Here is a 25304-nt window from a genome sequence, read left to right as displayed (position 1 = left end):
AATATACCTTCACTATCCCTATTCCTTCTCCATCATAGTGCTCAAGGATCAGTTTTTAACACCTGACCTCACCTCTGCATCTCCTTCACTATTTGCTGGAACTCAGACTACCTGCCTTCCTACAATTTAACAGCAAAGGAAAGAAATTAATTTTCCGATGATCAAAAGAGTATCCTTTTACTCTGCAACTTACTTGAAATATGTCTTTCATGTCCTTCAAGTCTTAGCTTGGAATCATGAATGACTGTATACTAATTTCAAATTTCAACAGCAAACAGACTTTTATATAATCTAATTATATCAAATTGTAGAAATTGTAAATTTTTTCAAGCCCTTCTGGACTATATAGAACATTTAAGGTGAAATATCTTTTAATTACATAGATCCACTTTTTATTAGAAAACATCCAACACTAAAAAACTTTTACATTTTAACATAGTAAAGGAAGACCAAAAATACTTTACTATAATATAGTACCTGTACCAGAATGTGACTTTTACCTAACTCCCAGAAAAATTCACTTTTCATTCTTGAAACCGGCTATGGACACAGTTCTCACACAACTATTTTCAAATACAAAAAAGCATATTGACAAAATATTGACAGCAGAATTCTCAGCCTCTACATCAAGCTGTCACCCCAACTTAAAGTCAAGAAATATACAGCATGTAAGAAAACATCAACTGTTTAAGTCCAACTTTAAGTACCATGGAAAAATACATTAATCTAATCTTTCTAGTAATTTCCTTGTGTCATTTCAATACAAGAAAAGATACAGAACATTCCAGTAATGCACATTGCAATGACCATATGAACTGTAGACAATAACCAATTCCATTTACTTTGCTGTTAGAACAGCTTATCAATACAGAAATAACATGTCTTCTTTGTATTTATAATACCACAAATTCAAGAAGAGTTGCCATGTTTCCTTCCTAAACCAAAACAGCTTAAATTGCCCCAAAAATGAAATTAATGATAAAATTAAATGAAACTTAATACAACAAGATATTGCATCATTTGTAGTATCTTTGGAAGAATGTATACAAGTGTGTGGTTTTCTTTTTTTTTTTTTTGAGCATGCACTAATGTAAGAGGTGTCTGGATATTTCTGGCAGATATTGACTATTTGCTAGCCAAGCTGCTCTCATCTTGGACTTACTTATCCAGAACACAATTCTGAAATTTGGAATAAAAGGAAGGCTTTTAAATCGCTCTTACCTTCATCTATTGAGGCTTCACTACTGTATCCATCATATTCTGCAGACAGGGGACTATATTTTTGTCTGGTTTCCCATATATAGTTTTTTTGCTGTCTGCCATCCACCACTGGCAGCCTGGAACTCTGGGTTCTAGACAAGGCCTCATGATATTTACCCAGTGCTTCATCTTCACTCTCAGATGATGAACCATGCTGGTCTTTACTCATATAAGAATTGTCTGTTTGAATAAAATAAAGCAAATCGACTACAGCTCAAAATAGAATACAAGAAAATAACCATAAGAGGTTATAATTGAAGATATTTAAGCCATTTCAATTAAAATTTCTGTAATATTTTAAAAAATACCTTGTTGTAATTACAAGCATTGTGATTTTATAATTGCTGAGAGCCGTTCTCATTTTCTAGAAGACCTGAAATATCATTGAGCCCCAAAAAACCACACTAGCACTTATTCAACAGAAAACAGATCAATTCATGTAAGACGGCACATAGACATTCTTGAAACCCTTCATTAAGTAGGAAAATGCCTTATTTATGTAAAGGAAATCCAACACTGCTGCAATATTACATTTGGATACCTCATGTATCAAGCAAGCAGCTCCTGATCCTACATTCCCAGCTGATTTTTGCTGTGAGCATGTAGCATAGCATAGAAATGAAACTGATTTACAAAAAGAAGCCTACAACAAAATCGTCTTTAGGATAGTTATGCCAGTAGTGCTTAAACTCACAATAACAAATGGGAAAATGCTAGTGAAAAATGTTTGCATGCACAATTTTATTTAACTTACAATAAACAGCTCATTGTTCAATAACTGAAATTAATGCAGATTTTTACTGCAGACATCTGGCAACAGCAAAAATTACATGGGGAAAAAAAACCAAAACCCTACCTAGGTAATTCTTTTATAGCAGTTCTGTAGTGCCTACTCCTGTGGCCAATGTTTTCCAACTACATCTCAAGCGTGACTTCCTCCCACAAATCAAATATTAGCTGTATTTTTATTTCTGTAAAGGGAAGATTTCCTCCTCCCCTCTTCCAAAGTTCAATTAGATTCTACCCATATTTAACATGCCTTGCAGAGGTTCTGTAGATCTCAGACTACATCTAATAGGCATTAAGAGTTCATGCAAGCTCAGAAGTCAGCATTGTCTCCACTCTGAGAGCAAACCCATGGTATATGATTTGCCAGTGCATTTCCATAACCAGCAGAGCTTTGACGTGCCCATAATGCTGCTTCTCAGCTTCTGAATCTGAGGGAATGTTGTCTAACATGCTATCCAGCCACACTCAACTGCTTCTCCCCTCCCTGCTTTTATGCCCTCAGCTCCAGATCTGTGTTTCCACTCCCATTAGTGTCTGTTTTCATGCCCAGTCAGTCTCACTCCTCTGGCTGAGTATTCCTGCTAAAAGAGAGATTCAGCTTATTCAAAAGTCAGCCAGTTAAAATTAAATTAACTCAATGTATGCCAACCATCTAGATCTCTTTTACAGTCAAGTGCTTGCCTCTTAGTACTATAGAGGTCTGTCCTTCGTACTTTTAGGAATCACTTCCCATAGAGGTCTTTTTCTCCCTGGTACTCATACAAAAAAACCTCTGCTGCAAGTCTAGGTAAGAAATCTTTTGGAAAGCTACATTTGTACAAGTAGAATCCTATGCCAAGTTCCTGTCTCCCAGCCCCACACTCCAAGTTCTTGCTCCAAGCACTCACGTTTGGTTTCTTATGGTGATTTCCTCTATTCTCTTTGGCTGTTCAATCCCAATATCTTTACTTGCACCTAACCAACAACTCATGTAACCTTGGTCTTTCACCTTTAGTCTATCCACCGTCATATGAAGTTATCAGTTCTCTCCATAGCTGTCACCCTTCCTAGTTTAAATCCCCATCTACCATGTTAATCGGGTCCTATTTGTTCAGGAAGTTTCTGTCCTCACATAGAGGACATTTATTGTCAATTCTTCTGTTCAAACTCCCAGAGTCCATCAGTAACAAAAGTATCAAAGGCAGGGTAAGACCTGCTCCGCTCTTCAACCCCTACAATGAAGCATATGAGTGCAAATGGGATGGTCAGTGAATTTAAAAAACAAAGTATAAGAAGTGTTTACCATGTCTTTTCAAAAAGCAAACTTTCAAAAAATGTCCAACTTTGTCACACTTAGCTGTTTTTTTCATAGAAGAACATGGGCATCTCTGAGATGGGAGAAGTGCTCTCCCACATCTCAAGCACATATTCCAATACACAAAGGTGCCACAGCATCTTTGTAAAGCTGAGGTGAAACCTACTTTTTTTTTTTTTTTTTTTTTTGGCACAAATATCCAGCATGTTTTTCCCCCATAAACTATTTTTTGGAAACAGCTAAAGATTTTAAACTATAACTAAGGAAAAAACAAAACCAATAGGATCTCAGACAGAAAGAATGCCTAATTTCCTGAAAATTCTTTCAAATTTGGCACACAATTTAGGAAATTCATAATAAGATTTTGAAATGGAAATTGTCAGAAAACCTTATCTAGATGTGGGGCTACCAGCTCTACGCACAATGTGCACAACAACTTATTTTACTAATTATAGGAAAAATGGTGCCTTAAAAGACTTCGAAGGAAAAACTAGATCTTTCCACTCTAGACTATTAATTCAAGTCTAGCAGATACAGTTCTCCCCATTTATGGATAGTTATAAAATAAGTTTGATTTCAGTGATCATTTACTGAAAATACCACAACAAGCAGGATATATTCTGGCTAACACATTCACTGCAAGAAGCTGCCCAGAAAAAGGAATCTCAAAGTGTTTTGCTGTAACACTGAGTAAAATTTTGTATTTCATATAACCCTCCAGGGGTTGAAACCTGCCACATTGAAACTTCTACAGATTCCCACAACTATAATTAAAGCAGAGCATACAAGGCCTAAAATACAGTGCCAGACATCAGTATTAGATGCCTCCTCTAACATTACAAGAAATGTATTCACAAATATGAAATCAGGTTCATTAATCAGCCTGCATAAAGAATGGAATATTATAAAACATGGCAGCAACATGTTTGAAAGAGTTGAAAGTTACGTCTAATACACTGACTTTTGTAAGCATCCAGAAGTTCTCAGTGATAGCAGTTTTTTTATTTTTTCCTCTAGTTCCTATCATAAAAGAAGGAGAATGTATACCATTATTAGAAGTCATGAAGCAAGACCTCTTCAGAAGACTTAAAAACCTTCTCAAAGTTTAAACATAAGCTATCCATGCAAATGCTTTTTTTTTTTTTTTTTTTTTTTTTTTTACGAAGCAAATCAGTTTAGTTTCTTGGAAAAAAGTAGCTTCCTGTACATTAAGGAAAAGAAAAACCCTCACAGTTTATTGCCTTTGCTTGCTACTTCTCATTTGATTTTTGTACCTTATTTGGAAATGGCTAAGGCAATTTATGTTCTTAGCAAAACCTTTCCTTTATTTGGCTGACACAGGTCATGAGCAATTATTAACCTATTAAAAGCTATTAATTTGCTTATTATGGACCCTAAATGCCATTTTTGAGAGAATATACTTTACAAATCTATTATTATGTAAAGAAATAGATAAGATCATAGTTTATCATACAAACATGGAAAACACTCCTAATTCAAACTAAAAAAAACCCAAACAAACAAAACCAAACCAAAACTCAACAAAGCAGATAAGTGAAATTTTCAGATAAGGAAAACACACACAACTGAAGGAAAAAAATGGGTTTCTATTAGGAAATCATTCATTTCTTTACAGAATCAGCACCTCTGGAAAAGCATGTGTTGCTTTCTAATATTTTACTATGCAGCCTGCAAAAGTATGTAAAATTGCAAAGTTTTACTTCCTTACAAACTGCTTTTGCAATTCCTTTATCACACTAAGATTGGATGTTGAAGACGGCACAAAAAGTATCCAAAACAACAACACACAGGTTTTCTTTTAAAATTACAACTTTAAGACAAGCCTCATTCACTTCTTTCTATACTTAAAATCACTTAATTGCCATTTCTTATTGAGTTTTCTCATTTCTCATTGCATCTTGAAACCATTATCTCACGTATCCCAGAAACATTCTGAAGATCTACTGTAATGTAAATGCAAAAGAAGTTATTCCTTTTATTGCCATAGCACATTTTTATGCAATGCTTTTAAAAGAAACAAAATAAAAATAACTTTCACAGAACAAGTATTAATTTCCAGTATTAATTAATTCATAGTTTTCAGCAGAAACCACACAAGGCAGAGAAGGCAGGGAAAACTGTATAGAGAAAGAGTAAAGTTAGAACATAGAAAAGGCATTTATTAATCAGTTCCTTTAAGTAATATTTTGGAAAGTAATTAACTTCCAAGAAATATCAACATAATTAGAAAATGAAGCACTGAAACAAACGTGGCCCCTTCAGTGACAGGAAACACTATTATTAAATGTGTAAATTAGGTGAAAAAAAGCAGGAAATATCATAAGTTTCAGGAAAGGCTGAAGAATGCAGTTTTGCTGACAGACTCCTCACCTTTTCCTGCTGTCTTCTTATTACATAGCTCTCTTGCTAATTTCTTTGAGTTTTTCCTTTTGCCCTCATTTGCAATTGTAGTTGACACATTGCCTTCATCCTTTGAGATGGGTTTTCTTTTTCTGTCAGAGAAGGCTTCAGATTTCTTTTCTTTGATTTCATTAAGGCAACTGGGATGGTCATGGTGCATCTTCTTCAAGCTGGAATCTGATAATTTCTCCTTGTGTACTTCAACAAGCTTTGTTTCTAAATCTTGGGGAACATTCATACTGTGCACTTTATCAGAATCTGTAAAATCTCCAGGTGACTGCGGTTTGATTTTTTTATGCTCGCAATTCTTAGAATTATCTGATACTGCATATAAACAATTATCTTGCTCCTCAATAGATTGCTCCACTGTAAGTTTTTTACTTTTCAGGTTACTATCCTTCAAGAACTTATCATTTACAAAACACTCATTTCCCCCTACCACTTCTCTTTTAAAAGGTCCTCCCACAGTCTTCAAATCCTGAGGTACTTCTGTATCACTGAGAGGATTATTATGATCTGTGCCTCTTAACTGGCACGGGTTTTTGTTCAAGACATGGTCAGATACTCCAACTTGACTTGTACCTTTCTTTACAAAATCTAACGAATTAGAATTATGAGTCTCTTTGTGTTCTGCAGCACCTCTCTTTGTTTTCATATTAATTTCCTGAGAATGATTTAATGAGGGTGTGTGTTCCTCTCTGCCTTCCACAGGTTTATCACTCTGCGTTTTGGAGCTCTCATCATCTGCCCGCAGGCCACTGATCATGCTGGTTACTTGCTCTGTCACCGAGTCAGCTACAGAGTAGCCAACCTCACCAACAACACTGGCCAGGTCATCCACAGCACTGCTGAGCGTGTCCACCAGGGAAGACACCGAGGGAAGGCTCAGATTTTGCTGAAGGTTTCTAAAAAACGCCATTTGTCCAGCCTATTCAGCAACAGCTCTTAATACTGAGAGGTCCTCTGTTTCACAAACTGATCATCTCTGTTTCTTCAATTTCAGAGCTATTTGCCTTTTCTATCTCAAAAATCAATACATTTACCAGGGGAAGTCGCAGCTTTTCTCTTTCCATTCAATAATCATTGCAAATAATAAGAAAACAGCTAAATAAATATCTTGAAGCCACAATCAACCAGCAAAGCCATAGTCTTTCATCAACTGCAGCATCAACTAGCCATAACAAAATTGATTATTTTCAAAACTGAGACAACTGTGTGAGGTGAAATTTTTTTTTTATTCTAACCTGCAAAGAAGAAGTTGTGAGACATTTAAATTCTCAACAGTGTCACACTAAAACAAGCTTTTAACATAACACAACACACATCGTGGAGACTTCTTCACCTCAAAATATTTGTTGTCTTTTACATAAGGTAAGATACTTTGGAATATCAATACTTGTTTTGTAGCAAAAAAAACAAAGTTAATATGACAGACAATTTCTGGGGAGAATTTTTTTTTTGCTTCCTAAAAAATTAAAAATAAAAATTTAGCTCCATCTTTTAGAGGGAGGGAGGGGAAGAAGGCCTTTTCAATTTTATATTCTGTTTTCTAGTGCCTGACTCTTTCTCTCAAGTCAGCTAACAAAGCCTGTTCAATTTTCACAGTACAAAAGTATAAAGAGGTTGTTTTTACCAACTCTCAATATCTTTTTCAAGGTCTAATTTCTTTCAATACACATCATCCTTAAAGACCTGGTTGTATTAAAAAAATATTCAATAATGTGTTAGTCAGCTATAAGATATCACTAAAATTATTCTTTAAAATTATTTTCCAAGTGAACAAAAGCGAGACCTTCTCTAAGGTGAAGGATTTTAACAGGCTGAGTGAAAATCCAATAATCCCATTCACAAATTTACCTGAAAAGATTTAATTATACAAAATTATGGAATGTTTAAAATAAGTTCAAGAGTATTCTTGGACTACAAGAGAAGTATCTCCCCATAAGTAAATGCAAACTCTTTGGTTAGATAGCTGTTGAATTTCTGTGGCTTGTGGATACAAATATTTGCTCCTTTCAAGTACTGCAGTTACAGGAAAAGCCAACATTATTGTGTTACTACATCCTTATAAAGACATGCATTCTTATAATTAAGTTTAGTACACTGTATGTCAGATACTTACAAAGTTTATCTTGTGAATTCTTTCTTGTAGTGTATCCTGAATCGAGATCTGGGAAACCACTAACATTTTCAATACACATCTTCTTATTAATATATAGGAAAAGCAGCAGCATGAGAATAATGAACACCCCGACTGCAGACAGGAATCCAATTGCTTCTGGAGATACTAAAAGAAACAGAAATACATACATTTTTAAAAGCTTTGTAAAGGTTTGCAAAGTTGTAATATTACCAGAATTAATCATTAATAAATACCTCAAAAGATGCAAATATATATGCAGATATAATTAAAACCCCATCATTTAAATCTGAGTTAATGTTTAATCATCTTTTCAAAGAACAGAAAGCATGTGGTCCTAATCTGAGAAGGACTGATGCTGTGAGCAAGAGGTTCTGATGGAGGACTGGACAGTCTCTGCAGAACTGGGAGATTATCAGAAGCTGCCAAAACCAATGATTTCTGATGAAACACCTGAGACAGCACTGGAAAGGAGCTAAGAGCTCCCAATCTCCTGGAGGTTTGGCTGCCTCTGCTCAGGGCCAGCTTTGAGACAGTGCTGTTGAGGAGGGATTGAGCCTTTGCCCTGTCCACCTTGTCACGTTCAGCACCTGGCTCCTCTTCCCTCCCAGGGACCAGCTGGTCCACCCGGCCCTCTGGCAAGCAGGATACTTAATGAGCAAAAAACAGAGTGAGAAAAACCATGTATGTTCACTTACATATGAGCCAAGAAAGAGCTAATAGAAAGTGAAATAGAGATAAAGCACACTTAAAACCAGGTGGGGGAAAAAAAGGCCAAAGTAGACTGACATGCCTTAGAGAATATTTGAAATAAAGAATATGTAATTGCTATTAAGCAGATGACTGCAAGGCAGTATTGGGAATCTTTGACATCCACCAGTATCTAACAACATCAATTACACCATTTAAAACTAAGATTGTCAAGAAGCAGGTTTTAGAAATGTGAAATCTGCAAATGGATGTGGCAAATTGAGGCAATGGGAAAGAGTATTTAAACGACAGCTTGTTTATTTGAAAGGAGAGTGGGCAGTGGAAGGGATATAGAAGAGCAGCAAAACCAAGAATCTAGAAATGTGAGAAATAAGTAACAACTTATAAATACAGTTGAAAAGCAAGAGAGGGCAGCTCTTTTGAAAGGTGTGCAGATGCCCACAGACTATAATGAAGCTGAGCTGCTTCATTAATAAAGGCTGCCAGGATCTCAGAGGGAAGGCCCTTAGGAAACTCAGCAGGCTCTCCACAAGCTCTATATCTAAAAAACTTGAAGGAAAAAGTTAAAATAGTGACAGGATTGCAAATTTATTATGAAGTAGAGTGGGAGGTTAAAGTGAAGAGTTATAAAACTGCAATTCAGTAAATAATATTTGGGTGCAACTTATAGGCAAAAATGTGATAGAACTCAGTAACTACACACAATTAACAACCATGTAAAGCATAACAGAATTGTGATTTCTAGTGATATGTAACAGATTAATTATACTGTTAACTGGTTTATTACTAGTGTACTGATAATAAAGAAATGTTATGTCTCAAACCTGCATTCTAAACAGGAAGAGTAACACCTAAGAGTGGATTTTATGGCCACAACACATAGACAACACATATTTCAGAGCTGAACACAACTGCATTCATCTGGATGAAAACTGGAATTTCACATATCACTTTTCTTCCTCCTGACTTTGCAAGACTACACTCAGCTGTATAAATCCCATTCTTGGAAGTTGATTTTTTTTTAAATTTAATAAAGATTTATGAAGCTTTATCAGATTTACAAATTCTGTTTGCCAAGATCTTGGCACTTCACTTTAGGACTATAATGCTGCATGGTAACATCTTTCACTATTTAAAAAGGCGTGGAATTAAAAAACAGTTGGCAACATACTCAGCATTCAGCAATGCAATACAAAAGGACAAGATGCAAGAGTCCAAAATAACTACAAGAAGAGTTCCAATTGGAGATGAGGCGGGAAAAATCCAGAATGAGAGGAGTTTATCACTGGAACAGATTGCCTAGATCAGTTATAGAATCCAACTTCAATGTTATCCCTGCTTTGAGCAGGGGACTGAACTGTAAATTACTTTCCCAGAAGCCTTCCAAATGAAATCATTCTCTGATTCGACATATGCCCTTTGTAAATCTGGGCTCATACATCTATGTAAAAGTACTGACTGAGAAACACATGCAGTTCCACAACCTCCTCAGTTCGTTTTGCAGGATGACAGGGAACATTTGTGTCTGTGGTGCTGTTCTTAAATTATTATACAGGTGTCTTTTAAATCTGACAAAGAAAGAAAGTGCCTTCCACCATGAAAAACAAATTGGACAGATTTGCACTTCTGTTTTGAGCTGGACATCCAGATCTATCTAAAACTGGCAATTATTTTTGCTGTACTTCTTACCTCTGACCAGAAGAGATCATGTAATATTTTGCCTAAACTGCCCCTGAAAATTTTCCCATGAAAAGGAACTTGCCAACAATTTCAAATGAGACATCCTGCTGCATCAAGAGGGGTAACAAGGTGAGTATCCTGGATTGCCAAGGAAATTGTATTCTATTTGCCACTGTATGGCAGTTGTCTTCTGTTAAGTGGGCAGTTTTCCTTATCTCTTCCACAACCACTCCTCTCTCCAGAAGACATCTGCTGATAACAGGCTATTGAATCTCACTCATAGCATCCCACTGGGAGATGCTCCTCCCAGAGGGAAGAGCCAAGCATTCCTACCCAGATATAATCTTGAGGTTCTGGAACACCAGCACAGCTTTTCCACTGGATTTCCCAGAGGAACAGCTGCCTTTCCACTGGACCTTCAGTGGAAGACTACATCTTTCTACAGAATCCCTGCTCCAACAGAACCACACCTGACACTCCAGCAGGACTGCAGCCACAATTCCAATTGGACTGCTACCAACACTCTCACCAATAGGGTGTCAGGTTGTGTTCTGACTGTCAGTTGTTTTAGTTTACTGCATTATTTATTTTATCTTTTTATTTTCTTCCCTAATAAAGAACTGTTATTCCTGCTCCCATATTTTTGCCTGAGAGCCCCCTTAATTTCAAATTTATAACAATTCGGAAGGAGGGGGTTTACATTTTTCAATTTCAGGGGAGGCTCCTGCCTTCCTTAGCAGACACCTGTCTTTCCAAACCAAGACAGTGAGAAAAGTGGATTTCTATCCTGGAACAGAGAGGAAAGTCAGCTAATTTTTAAAAAATTAATATTTTAATTATCATTAACTTTGGCATGTGTCAGGCATTCATTGATTGTTTGTCAGGTGTCTATTTACCATTGTTCATGGAATCTTCTCACACACTGAGGAATACTCTGAGATTTGACAAAAGCCTCAGTTCATATATATGATTTTTTTACCTCAAAGCTTAACAGATGAAATATCCCCAAGTTCTGCTGGCAGTAGGCATGTGCCCACCCCTTCCAAGACTGCATATGGATAACTGAGAATATCTAAGGCTATTGAAACAACAGCCAGTTTTCTCTGAATTATTGATCCGGACCCAAATGAGACTGGGGACTGGGCCCAGAACAGAAAAACTTCATTTTCAGTAAGTTCCAGCTATAACATCTATCAAACACAGTGGCAGTGGCAGAAAAGGCAGCTAGAGGGGACTGCAATTCACCAGAATACAGGGACCAGCAGAAGTGAAAGAGCAGTAGAAGGTGGCACAGGTTAATGATGTTCAGGGAGGAAATCAGTGTGAGATGTACCAATTTGAGATACACAGAACAAGTCAGAAAGTGAAGAGAAGGCAAAAAAGAAGACAGATCAGAAGACAGATAAAGATCATGTGACCTTTGAGTGAACTATCAGAATGATTGCTTTATTACTGGAGCAGGCTCTCCTAAGCAACTTTACCTGAATTCAGTGTCCACACTGCTTTGAACAGGAGATTTAACTGAATTCCAGTCATGGAATGATTCTCAACAAAGGGCAGTGACAGTCTCCTTTAAGTAGGATACATTAATGGTACAGCATCTTCGGGGAAAAACACTCTCACATATGTCACATTTGATCTTTTCAAACTGTAGGTTTAAATTGCAATTTAAAATTTTTTTACTTATGCTTACATTTTTCAACAATCATCTGCCTTGATCCATCCAAATACGTATTTAAGGAAGTTAACCATAACCTAAAAGGAACTGAAAGCCGAATGTTTTGGTTTTTTTTTTTTTTTTTTTTTTTTTTTCCTCCAGTACTTGCTGGATACTAAGTAGTTAAAAAAGGCATGGTCTGAAAGCCTTATAGTTCTCTATGGAAACACAGTATCTGATGACATTTTTCTGGATGAAAAAAGAAACATTGGCTGATACCTTACAAAAAGAATGAAACTTTAGCTGCAGCAAAACTAATTAATTATTTATGTAATTCAGTGCGAACATAGGACTTGAAAATTATATTTCGGTATCAATTTGCACTCATGTAAAGAGTCTTAGAATACTTGTTCACAGATTAGGTAAATTATCAAGCTGAAATCCTGTAAAGTATTATCATTATAAAGCCAGGGGGAAAAAAAAAAAAAAAGTACTTCAATTTTCCACAAGAAATGTGCACAGATTCCCATCTATGAATACAGGTTTTATACATCACATTTATCTTTCAGTTAGTTTCTCACAGCTTAAGTATCAAGCAAGTATACTTTGTAGACAGAAAAAATTTAAAAATTCTTTTTTACATAAAAAATATATCTATGCCACATTCACCACCAGAATTACTTTGATTCAAAACATATTGTAATAAATTCTGAGTTGTCTGGGAATTAATTGTACCATGAAAAGCATTTAAAAACTCTCAGAGGTTCCCAGTGGGTTCTTTCATCAGACACGAGTAGGAAATATTTTCTCAAAGCCATCCTTTAAATTCAAAGGTCCTACTTCTATAAACTTCATAATTATTTTTGGTTCTTAAGAAAAACACCAATGAAATTCTGAATTTATGTTTGAAACTCATTAAAATATAAGACAGTTTTAGAAATACTAAAAGAACAAACATCTTTCTACAAAGTTACCAAGACTAACTGAGTTGCTGGCTATGGAAGTGGCATAGAAAGTCACAGTCATTACAGAAGTACTACCTCAGCATCACTTTAATTCCATTTTGGTGTTATCACTAGAATCAGAAGTATTAGAACACAGAAACTTACCATCTCTTCATCTTAAATATCAAATTAGCACCTCTTTCTCAAATAATAACTTCTTTGTTATGGCATCATTTTTCATTTCAAAAAGTTGTTTCAAACTCTTCAGAAAATGACATCTTCAAATATATACCACCAAAACAACAAAATTCCTCAGACATTTTAAAAATATAAAATGTTTTTATATGAAATTTAAATGCATTTCATACTTTAGTATGTATCTAGCCCCAAACTTTATTTAATTTGAAGTCAACTATTTTTGGATCTTTCACACTCTACATCATACCACTCGCTTAGCTAGTAATGTACAAAGCCACACAGTTATCTTAGTGATGTTTCAATTATTCATTTACAAATGCAATACTATCTCTTCTGTACACAAATAAAGTAACTAGGGGGTATGACCTGAAAAATGCCAATTACCTTTAGGATCCTAGCACAAAAAACATTTGACATTTAATATATAAACCTGTTTTTATTTATAACTTGGGGTTTGGGTTTTTCTTTACAACTTGATCTAAGATACTTTAGCCCTTTAAATTATTTTAAATATACAGGACTGTTGTTTTGTATTTAGTCCTGAAGAAGAATGATTTACTATTATTCATTCTTTACACCATTATATCTTGACATTCCATGAAAATAATATGTGCTGTCCAGCTCAAAATATTTTCATCCAAATGCCATTCACTGCTGCTTGTCACTTCATTCCAACTTTGCCACTAGCACAAGAAATTAACATATTTTTAGAAAGTTGAGCAGGTTACTGAACAAAACAACAAGATTTGTGCCTTGATTGCCTTTTCTCCATGCTTGAATTATTTATCTCCAAACAGGATGTATTTATTTTTCACTGACCTGTCATAACAGAAAAAAACCAAACAAATCCCTCTACACTCAGTCTGCTCACAAGTTAAATACTTTGTTCTGATTACTCAACAGGAGTAGGGACTGGTTTTTCATACGTGTCAATTTACATGTAAATTTCTTTTACTAATTACATTGGGTTGTCTCTTCTTTAAAAGCAAGTAACTGAACTTGAGGGCTACCTAAGATTTCATGGTCTTTCTAAACAGCTTTTCTTTAACAATGGAAACTCAATACACAGCATTTCACAGCAATTTGTGAATTCGTACATAATTACAATCTTTCTGTTTGCTGGAGTAATTGGAGAAGCAACAAGTGGATAGAGCCTTTTAAACAAAATGCTACACCTACAGGGGTTTATCCACTGTTGCCTTAGAATTCTAACGAAAACATTAAATTCTTCACCACCTGCACTGTTTCAAAAACATGAACTATATATGGCAGCATCACTATTAGAATAGTTTCCTATATGAAAAATAAAAACTGTACCACAAAAATTGACTAGCTGATATTGCTGCTAAAAAGCAGGGATAGACAATGAACTCTAAACATTTTATTGAACAAGTCAAAATACAAAATTCTAAACATACATCCTATGATTCCTGTTCTATTCTTCTATCTCCCATATAAAACACTGGATTATGTAATTCCTTTCTAAAAATTTACCTATTTCTTCTATGTTTTGCCAAAACAAACACCAGGAAGCCTTTTAGCTCAACTTAAAACACACAATTACATCTCACACATCAATGCTTTTAATCTTTTAGTTACATTTAGGTAACATTAAAACTGAAGCTTTTCTGTAGAAAGACGCTGCCCCCTCCAATTCAAACCTGCATTTTGCCTTTCCTGATGCAGCACAGACTTCTTACCTTGGCCCACTACCGACGGCTACACCTCTCAGCATACTATGCTGAATACTTTTTATTCTGCCAGTCTTCTGATGTTCCTTCCTCCGAGTTTGTTGCTCCTGCACCTCACACTTGTTGGACAGCAAGTTTACACGCTCTCCATTACAAATTACAAGCCCCTGCAACATGAGTTACCTATACTTCAACACTTCAAGTATGGACATCCAGGACACAACCCTGAGCAACAACAATTTCAAATGAGAGCAAACTTGAAACGACAACTCAACTCAATTTCAAGGCAAAACTGAAAAGAGCGCCGCATTTCCTAAATAAGAAAAGTATAAACAATTCTAGCAACGCGAACCTTTCCAAAGTTTTTTAAGACTGACAGAATGAAACGAGGATGAAAGTGGTTCTATTTGGAATAACGATGCCCTTTAAATGGACCTTTCAAAGAAATACTGAGGAACACACAAAATTTATATTATCTGAAGTGATACATGATGCCACTTTTGGGTTAATTTCTAAAAAAAGGTCACGTTAAGCAAAAAATGTGTTCATTTACATGAAAAGTCTACTGGAATTAGTGTATCATGAAAACAACACTGGTCTAACTCCACTGTCACTCCTATTCCAGTGGAAATTTATCAGAAATAATAACAACGTATTTAACATTCCATTTCTGTCACTTTACCCTGGCTGTGGCATATTATGCACTGCCACAGAGACAAAGCAGAATTTCTTTTTCCCTTTGTTTCCTTAATATCTAATTACAAGGACTAATGAGAAAAACACATTTTAACATCTAGATTCCAGGAATTCTTACACACAGGAAGAAATTCTATAATGTATTTTAATTAACAAATTCAGTTTATTTGATTTTATTACAATCAATTAAATTACTTGACTAAATAATTACATCAAATAGAGTTCAGTTATTTAATAAAATATGATTCTAGAATTAATATCCTGAGCTGGAAGCGACCCACCAGGATCAAAATCCAATTCTCAGCTCCACACACACCATCCCAAAGAAGTGCATTGTCCAAATGCTCCTTGAGCTCTGCCAGGCTTGGTGCTGGGACCAAGCCACTGCCCTGGAGAACCTGATTCAGTGTCCAGCCATCCTCTGGGTGAAGAACCTTGTCCTGATATCCCATCTAAACCTGCCCTGACACAGCTTCAGGCCATTCCCTCAGGTCCTGTCACTGGGCACTCCACAGCAGAGATCAGTGCCTGCCCCTCCTCTTCCCCTCACAAGGAAGTTGTAACTGCAGTGAGATCTCCCCTCAGCCTCCTCCAGGCTGGACAAACCAAGTGACCTCAGCCACTTCTAACTCACAGGTTGTGATAAAACCAGCTTGCTTCATTTCAATAATTAATCACATCCATAACTGCACAAAACTGCTTGTGGCAGCTCTAGTACTGCCTCTACAGGCTGTCTTTTCCAGGATTCTTCTCTCTTGCTTTTAAAATACCATGCTAAAACTTTGTTTTGCTGATAAATTTAATTACAGGAAAAAGAGGACCCTTGGCTCCAAAATACCACTGATCTAAGAAAGAATTTAAGAGTAACTGAAGTCATACTCTGAGACGGAGATTCAAACTTTTGACAGAAATCTTTTAATTCCTAAATCCTTATGTGCTGAAAAAGTTGTCAGCCTGCCATCCCTGCTGATTTACCAGCCTCTCAATGCCTTTTCTCTCGTACATGGAATTCATCTCTGATTAAATAATATCTCACAACAGAAATCTCTGAAAAGAAACAGCAAAGGAAGCATCACATTTGCCACTTGGAATAGACACTGATCATGGAAGCATCTTGATTACTTCCAAATCCCAATAATCTGTTGCAATTACACAGCATATTACATGACTATTATCCACGCAGTGGGTAAGAGAACAGCAGTGATTATAATTTTTAATGGTATTCTCAAATAATCCTCCCAAAGCAAAAGTATTAAAGACCCACAGGGGTCTAGAGACTTGCAGTTTAAAAGTTCATACTCATCACAAAGTAGCTCTCCACTGTGGGGAAAGAAAAATAATCTATGTAATAAAAATATTTTAAAACCTTATTTTTCCTTATCAGACACTACAATTAACAACAAAGCATGAGACAATCCATGTAATCCAACAGTAATTAACCAGGATATACAGTAAAGTACTGCATGGTAAAAATGATTATATGAACATGAGAACTTGAGTGAAGAAATGCCTGGGTTTGGATACAGCGAACTTCTTACACACAAAACTTGCCATGGAAGAAAAGATGCTGCCATAGCTGGAATTAAGTGACCCCAGTAGCTGCTGCTTTCCAGAAGACTCCAAACACAGGAAAACACACAAAATAATATTCTGCTTCCTGTATGGGCATCAGTAAGCTCAAAGAAAAGTATTTACTCTGTATTGAATTTTCTCTAACCCAAAACATGTACATACAGATTACTTTTCCAACAGAGTGCAAATTCAGAATATACATTCTGGCAGTGTTAATTTTAACATTATTACTTTTTTTTTTTTAAACATGTAGCAATATGTCTAAATATCTCCCAAGTGTATGAGGATTAGTATCCATAGGATAAAAATTTTTTTCAAGCCTTGAAAAAAAAAATTACTATTTTCTTCATATATTATAAAAGTACTTTTAATTGTTTATAGTTTCTAAATGAAGAGTTTTTATTCCTCCTTGTAAAAAGAGAAAGTGCACTTTGTTTTGTACTGTCCAAATCTAAACCTCTAAATGAGTATAGAAAAAACATACATTTACATTTTACATTAATATGAGGACATCTAATATAAGGAAATTTGCTACCATCTGTGACATCACCCTTCTCTTGATGAAGAACAAGTAGTTCTACCAACTGGATGACAGCAGCAAGAAAGGAGAAAATTATTTTATTTCTTTTTCAGAGGCAGTTAGTGTAGACTATCACAAATAGTGTAAGATAACTTGAGTATCAGATGCAGTTGACTTTCAACTTAATAATGTTTCTACTGTAAAATGAAACTAATGAATAAATGCTACTTCTTGCCATTTGGAATAAGTGCAGTTGGCAGCTTAACATTCAGACACATGCAAATGGTAAGGACCATTGACCAGAACATTAAAGAGGAATAGTTCTACTTAAAATATACTTCTGACAAAGCAAAAATTCACACCTTCTTATCTTTTCAAAATTATTATTACAAGTGACATTTTTCATTGTCAGACGAAGACATTGTCTTTTTGCAACTTCTCTTTTGCATATTAAAGAGAGCGCTTCTGTTCCGTTCTTAGTCACAAAGTCAGTTTGCTGAATAATTTCCTTTGTTTGCAAGATTGCCACAACAATAGAAAGGAAAGAACATCTTGCAAAAGGAAAAAAGGGCTTAAAATAATTTTTAAACTTCTGTGCAACTCAGCCCTTACTTGGATATTCAATCTACATTTCCATGAATTAAATACAAAACACACTGCTGAGTTAGAAATATCACTTTGCACTACTTCAAAAATAAACAAGTGAAAAATGTTGGGTGAAAGAAACCTAAAAATAACATGGCCATATATATTTTCTCCTTTAATGTCACTTGCATGTCACGCAATGAATACATAGCAGAATATATTAAAGAGGAGTTTCTTCAGTTATAGCTCAATATCGTAAACACTCAATACAAATCTGTCTTGTTTGTACAAAGGGAACCTTAAACAGCCTTAATTAAAATATTACTAAATCTAACAACAGCCAATTCCAAGTTAGATTAGCAGCTGCACTATACGGCTAAAAGAGATATATTGCTCTCAAGCCTAATCTCAAGTTCCCTGAATTCTTTTATGTCCATAGAAAATAACCAAAGGAACAACTTACACAAATATCCTGACTCTCTCAAAAACACCTGGATACTCGGAAGATATCCAGCAAAAAGACAAACTGTTAACTGAGTTGTTTCAGAGAAACTCTGTCACCTTCCACTGTCAAAAATTAAGCAGGACTCTTCTTTCCACAGCCAAATCTTTAATTTGTATTGTCTGACACTAAATAAATGTGTGAACACAAATTTGCATTAAATAATAGAAGTAAACAAGATGTTAATTTATAATAAAAGCAAGAATTTATTTTTCCTGTTTTCCAATTTCCACATTATTTTCCAATTTCCACATTCAATAATGTGTAAATATAAAACCATACAAGCACTTCAACTACTTAACTATGTTAAGCATAGGAGACATATATTTCAGTGATTCCCTTATAGCTGATCATACATCTTTAAAGTTCTTTTTACAAGCTGGGAAGTGACTTGTTCAGTATTTTGTAGCTATTATATGTTATATAACAGCCACAACATACTCCCATTTTCAGGACACACACTCCCTATATTTATGCATTTAGAGGAAGCCTCTTTAAAAATACATAAGAATTAGTTTTTAAGGCTTTCCAGAAAAGCCTATTAGTCTCCTTAGTCCTGATCAGCTCTTTGCATATTCTTCTCAAAAATGTATGAATCTGCTAAAAGGAAAGCAAGTAAAAAAACCTATAAAAATACTGCAATCCTTCTTGTGCAGCCTAGAGGGGGACCCACCACAGTCTCTCTTGAGCAACTACAAAACTATAACAACATTAACGTGACACAGGAGGAGGCCTGTGCCAGACAATTGCTACATCTTTGGGTAACAAAGCTGAGTCCTGGATTGATACCATACTGGGATCACATTTACACTAGAACTGACATATTCTCGGATATTCAATTAACATTATAGCTGGCACTTGCAAACCTCTGAATCTATCATTTAAACTGATAAAATCTGAGAAATACAAAACCTAAAAAACAGGAAAATTGAGGTTTCAAGTAATTTTCATTTTTAATGAATAATCCTAGAGTTTAATCTTAGAGCAGACGTTTCCTTTTTAAAGCTTAGGTTTTGCTTTTACAGCTATGCCTTCAACTACAGCTAAGAAATTTTCATTATGTTATTTGAGCTAAATGGTGTAGTCACAGCTTTAAAGACCTTTCTGGTCTCTTTCCACAGCTCATCATCTGATACTCCAAGGTTCCTATTTTCCTAGCAGAAGATGAAAGGGCAGGCAACAAAAACACAATTTAGGAATGTGTTACTTTGCTGAATAGAAAGAAAAATTAGCCACCAGCAAATAGGTGTTCTTCAAGTCATATAATCCCCATATAAATTGTAATTACATTCCATCACTTGAAACCGGAAAGTTTTCCCATGTATTATTCATAGAAGACACATGCTTGCTTGCATGCTTACTTTTCCCTTTTCCCTATTCAGTGCAGGAAAAAAAATGATGGAACATCACTGTTTATCCTATTAGTTGCTTCTCAACAGCCAGGTACTTGGAAGCACCATAAAAAAGATGGACAGACAAGCAAAGCACAGGCATACACTGCAAAACTCCAGTTCCTTAAAGAAGGCTATTTACTACTAATGTTTCTTTCAGAGGTTCCACACAGGCATTTCAGCTCCAGTCACAGGGCAGTCACAGTTACCCACCATCCCCTGGCAGAAAGCATGAGAGGCTTTCAGGCAAATAGCAAATGGAGAACCATTTTGTCAAACACCACCATCTCTTAAAAGGCCTCACAGAGAGAAGTCGATGAAAATGAGGGAGTGGATGAATGCCAGGAATGCTGGAATGTACTCTCCTGGTGCCACAGTCACACAGACACCAGAGAAAAAGGAGAAGGGCACACTGCAACCTTACCCAGCACCAGACAAGACTGCAGGGAATTACCCATGTGTCAATGTGAACACTTAATCTGTCCATTCAACTTCTACTGTGAGCTCACAGACCAAAAAACAGCTTAGCTTTCAGGGCACAGCCAAGAGATGGGAAACTCCATCCTGTATAAGCTTGACATGAGCACTCAGTGACATTAAGGACAAAGCTGGAAGGTCTGATTTGACCAGCTTGAGACTGCTGGCAGCCAGGAACTCTCAGCTTGGAAATGCCTTCCTATTCTGAGGATGTCAGTAGAGATCTTGAGTCTGCAATCTCATCCTGGCAAGCAAGCAGAGCTGGACAACTGGCAAATAAAGTAACCCTTAGGAGCCTGGCCTTGGTCAGACAATAAAAGCATCTCGAATGTGCATCAGAAGATGCAAAGTCTTAGACAAAGTAACCAAAAGTCTGTGTGACTCGAAGATTTGCAGTACAATGGCAAGCACCTTCTGCTTTAAAGGTACACGCCAAGTAGGGAGCGAAGACAGACAATGCACCAAATCTGTGCACCACAAGGAGAAATTTGTCAGTAACATAGGGACACAAAAGGTTAGAATATGCATGGAAACTCATATGAACTAAAAAGGAACCCAACATAATGCAAGTATAAATGGCACTAAGAGGATATTTCTCTTTTAATCACACTTACCCCTAGGCTAATTTATAACCACCAATGGTAAAACACAAGTTCCATGCTATTTTTATTTAATTTATTGTATCAATGGCTAACAGAGCTTAGAATTCAATGCCCAAATATAACACAGAATCTTAAAAAAACAAACAACACATCTTTTCAATTTAACTCCCCAGCAATTAACATTAAAACCATACAGCACTGTCTCCAAGAACACAGTAAATGTTTTTCTTAAAATCAGTACAGCATCCTAAAATAAATAAGGTTAACAGCTCTTGAAAGTTCATTAGAAGGCTTTCTGAAATTCCAGTGAGTTTCCCAATTCATAAAGATAAATAGCAGCTATTACAGAAGGAATACAGAGCACTGTGTGTACCACCTTATCTGTCAATGGAAAAAGAGACACAGCAATAAAAAGAAAAAATCCTCCTCCCCTCCAAAATGAGAAAGAATTTTATAAAAGCAAGATCTAAATGATTCACAGTTTAGAGAAGCAGAGAAATGTTCTTAATTACAGTACTGTAACACATACACACTCAAAAATTCTTTTGACAAATATTTGGAAAAGATTACTTGTGACCATAAAGCTATTCCGACCTCAACTAGTAGACTTAATTCTGAGGTTAGGCATTGTTTAATAAATGTTTCAATAAACCCAAACAATTTTACCAAAATGTCTCAGTGAATGCAATGGAAACTAAGAGGACAAACAAAATTTCTTCCCTCAGAGTACAATGTGGTTTGACAATACCATTGAGGCAGTCTAACACTCAAAAGAGTTGTCAAAAGAGTCTTGCAACTTTACTCCTCTCCCACCACATTTTCTTACTCCTTCCTTTTGAAAGCACTGAGACTCTTCTGACATAACCCAGACTCAATTCAAGGATCTAATCCTTGAAGAAACCTTTTTTTTTTTTTTTTTTATTAGCTTTCAGATGAGAAGACCGAAATTCAACAGCAGTGCTGCAGGGAGGAGCATAGTGGGGACAGAAGGGACAGAAAAGAGAACTGTATCTAGCCTTTACATCAGCTGAGCTGCTCTGTTGAACTCCAGCTTCAGTCACTGTAGCTCAGTGACTTACTTTAAGCTGTAAGAGCCCTCCCTGGAGCAGCACAGCTCTGCTCTGTGCTCTGTCAGTTGCTGGTCCCACTATTGCTGCAGCTGTTTTTAAAGAAGTTTGAGTCATTAGGATCTCACCTGAAATCAGAGGCAAAGATTGCCAGTTCATTACATCAGTTTTTTAAAACACCCTCACGACTTTCTATGACTAATGAAAATCATATAATCATACAAGTATCTGGATAAAGTGAAGATCAAAGTTTCATAGTTATCCATGTTTTCACGGTTACCCATCAACACTTAACAACATTAACAAATTCCATGTAACTTAGTGAATTTTGGAAGAACACATTTTTCCCTCTTGTTAAAAATCAGATTTTATTTTATAATTTCACTATTTTTTCCTATTGACATTGTCAGCATCAAAAGATTCTGCAACACAAAGATGCAGCATTAAGATCCACAAAGAGTCAGAGGATAACACTCGGCAGCAGATTTCTCACCAGGAATATTCACAAGCTAAGGAGTTCACTTTCACAAATCATTTCTTACCTTTTCTGATGCAGATCAGTTCATGTACACCACAAGTTCGTTCTCCACCTGTGTGGAAATACACCATTAGAAAACAGTAACAAATAAAATGTATTTCATTTCTTAATAAGGCTTATAAACAGTGAAAAAGAAAGTTCCAAAACTCCATCAATTAATAAAAATACAGAAGATTTTCTTAACAAATTTTCAAATTATACATTAAATCGTTTGGAAAAAACAATAAATGTACCTTTGGCTTAATATTGCTAATGGTGGTATGGTTTGAAGAGCTTTACATTAATTTATACAGATAAAATGACAAAAGCAAGCACCTTAACTGGAGCCACACTAATGTTTCCCAAGTATAAACATAATTTCCTGTTGGAGAAAACCACCCTACAGAATAACTGTGAAAATATCAAAAAAATTTCCAATATAATAGAATGCCAAAATAACATGATTACCTTCCATGGTAAAAATAAAAAACAAACAAAAAAAAATCCCCAAAAAACAACCCTATTAACAAAGACTTGGTTTGCCCAGAATTTCTCCTTTAGATATTTTTTTTAATTAAAAAAAAACAGCTGTATAGACCTTGATATATTCATTCGAGAATAATAAAATTGTTGCTAGAAATACTACACTTTTTTTTTACGTTTTAATAAAGACCATTTTAATTGGAATTACAGCTTGTAAACAAAACACCAACATATAATATCTAAACAAAAAATATTTTGGAGTAATATGCCCCATGATCAAACCTTAAAATTCCAAACTACATCAAGCTATGGCTCCTCTTAACTACACCCTAACCCACTCAGCCTTTTTCCATGACAAAAAAAGAGTGCATGGATACGAATACAGAACTGAAGGGAATCGCCTGGGATTTCATACCCAGTTCTCTGCAATCTCATGAAAATACAAACCAGAGTTTCCAAACCTCACAAAACATCTATTTCATATCCATTAATTGCTTCTTGGCTCCAGACACTCCAAAACACAGTAAAATAAGCTTAAGGTAACAAAATTCTCCCCATCTCAAAAATAGGGAAATACATTATATAGCACTTATTACTCTCCTCCATTCCATAATAAATTAATTATGACATACAACGCAGCATGTAATGATATCAAACAATACTTCAAACTCTTAATTGGTAACAGTAGCAGATGGTATTGTAAAGCTTTAAGAAAATACCCGTACTTCTACTTAAATCTACACTTTAAAGATATAACTGTAGGAAATCCATATATTGGAGTGAGAAAGGATAAAAGGGATCAAATAAATGGAATAAAATGTAACTCTTCTAAAATAAAATTAAATGTCTGTGAAAGTAAAAAGAATCCTCATTTTGCATCAACACACTCAGAAATATGAAATACAAGCTTCAAATATACTCTTGAATGGGAAATTAAGTATCAGTGAGTCTGAGGATCCCAGGAGTTTTGTAGAGTCATCACCCTTACAAAATCCAGTCATGATAGCAATATGATTCCCTCTTTTCAGTGCATTTTAGAAGCTGGGCAACATAATTTTCATTCAGAAAGGATTTTGGAAGGAAAACATAAGAAAAACTAAATTAAAAATATAATCTGCTTTTATAATAACAAGGCATTAAAGAACAAACAAACAAACCCCAAAACCAGACAGAGGGAGGAGATTACAATCTTCTTTAAAGTCATTGCAATCATTTTTAGGGGACAAAAGACAAAACAGAAGAGTGACTGAAAGTCTTCTCCCTAGAATTTTTCCCCTGTTAGTTTTAAATTCAGCAGTGAAGAAAAAATTTTAAAATGCGGCAGAAAATAAAAGGATTTTTCATTGCACAGATGCCAGACAGTTAAAAATAAGGATTCACCTAAAACTCATTGAGGGAAGAGAGCAGCAATAGATTTTAATTATTTTCACTGCTCTCAGTGAAATCAACCAGTCTGAAATTGTATCACAAAATACTAATTCTAGATTTGGATTCTGCATTGCTAGCTATTGTTTTATAAAGCAAGAGATCTTTACTCAAACATTCAACTTCTAATGTAAGATGGTGTTCCACCAAATAAAGCCTTTACATTAATCACCATGTTGCTTTTTATTGACCACAAGGTTACAAAATAAATTTGTAACATTTAACAGGCATTCTGTCAGGATTTTATTCCTTTTCATTTTCCTAGAAAATGCTAGAATATTATTTATTTTTTAATAGAGAATTCATTTATTACTTTTTTTTCAAAGTGCTTTTGGATGGAAATCAATCATTAAATAAAAATACATCAAGTGATATAAAAGTTAAAGAAAGTATCTTTTCTATTTTAAACTAACGTATTAAAGACGTGAAATTTTATCCTCAACTGACTTGGACTGGTTCTTCTTTTTCCCTGTGGTCCTCAGAACTGTGGAACTAATAATTCACACCTTACTTTTATTCATGGATGAACAAACCCAAGTTTCTCCATCTTTACAACTCCCAAGAATTCTCTCAGCTTTTAATAAACTAGTTATTGATAAAAACAAACTGAAAATATGGAAACATTTTGCATGACAGCAAGATGCCAACCATTATTTTAGCATTTCAGTCTGAAAATAGTGGG

General features: G+C 35.3%; 1 protein-coding gene across 8 annotated transcripts in view; it reads right to left on the bottom strand.

Moving 5' to 3' along the window:
• The window catches only part of SYT14 (synaptotagmin 14), an 89178-nt gene that overhangs the window by 54395 nt on the left and 9479 nt on the right, over positions 1-25304 (bottom strand). For 2 of the 8 annotated variants that reach the window (XM_038132142.1, XM_038132143.1), the window contains exons 2-4: positions 22740-22787; positions 7887-8051; positions 1222-1440 (exon numbers count right to left, since the gene is read on the bottom strand). In XM_038132142.1, the coding sequence (XP_037988070.1) occupies positions 1222-1440; positions 7887-8051; positions 22740-22787 (432 nt within the window). Of the gene's footprint in view, positions 1-1221; positions 1441-5734; positions 8052-22739; positions 22788-25304 lie in introns of those variants that run through there. The other 6 variants (XM_038132137.1, XM_038132139.1, XM_038132140.1 and 3 more) reach the window with 4 other exon arrangements.

This window comes from Motacilla alba, chromosome 3, assembly GCF_015832195.1.
Source record: "Motacilla alba alba isolate MOTALB_02 chromosome 3, Motacilla_alba_V1.0_pri, whole genome shotgun sequence".
Classification (NCBI taxonomy): Eukaryota; Metazoa; Chordata; class Aves; order Passeriformes; family Motacillidae; genus Motacilla; species Motacilla alba.
Note: the sequence above shows the minus strand (reverse complement) of the source record. Positions and strands in the feature narration are given on the sequence as shown.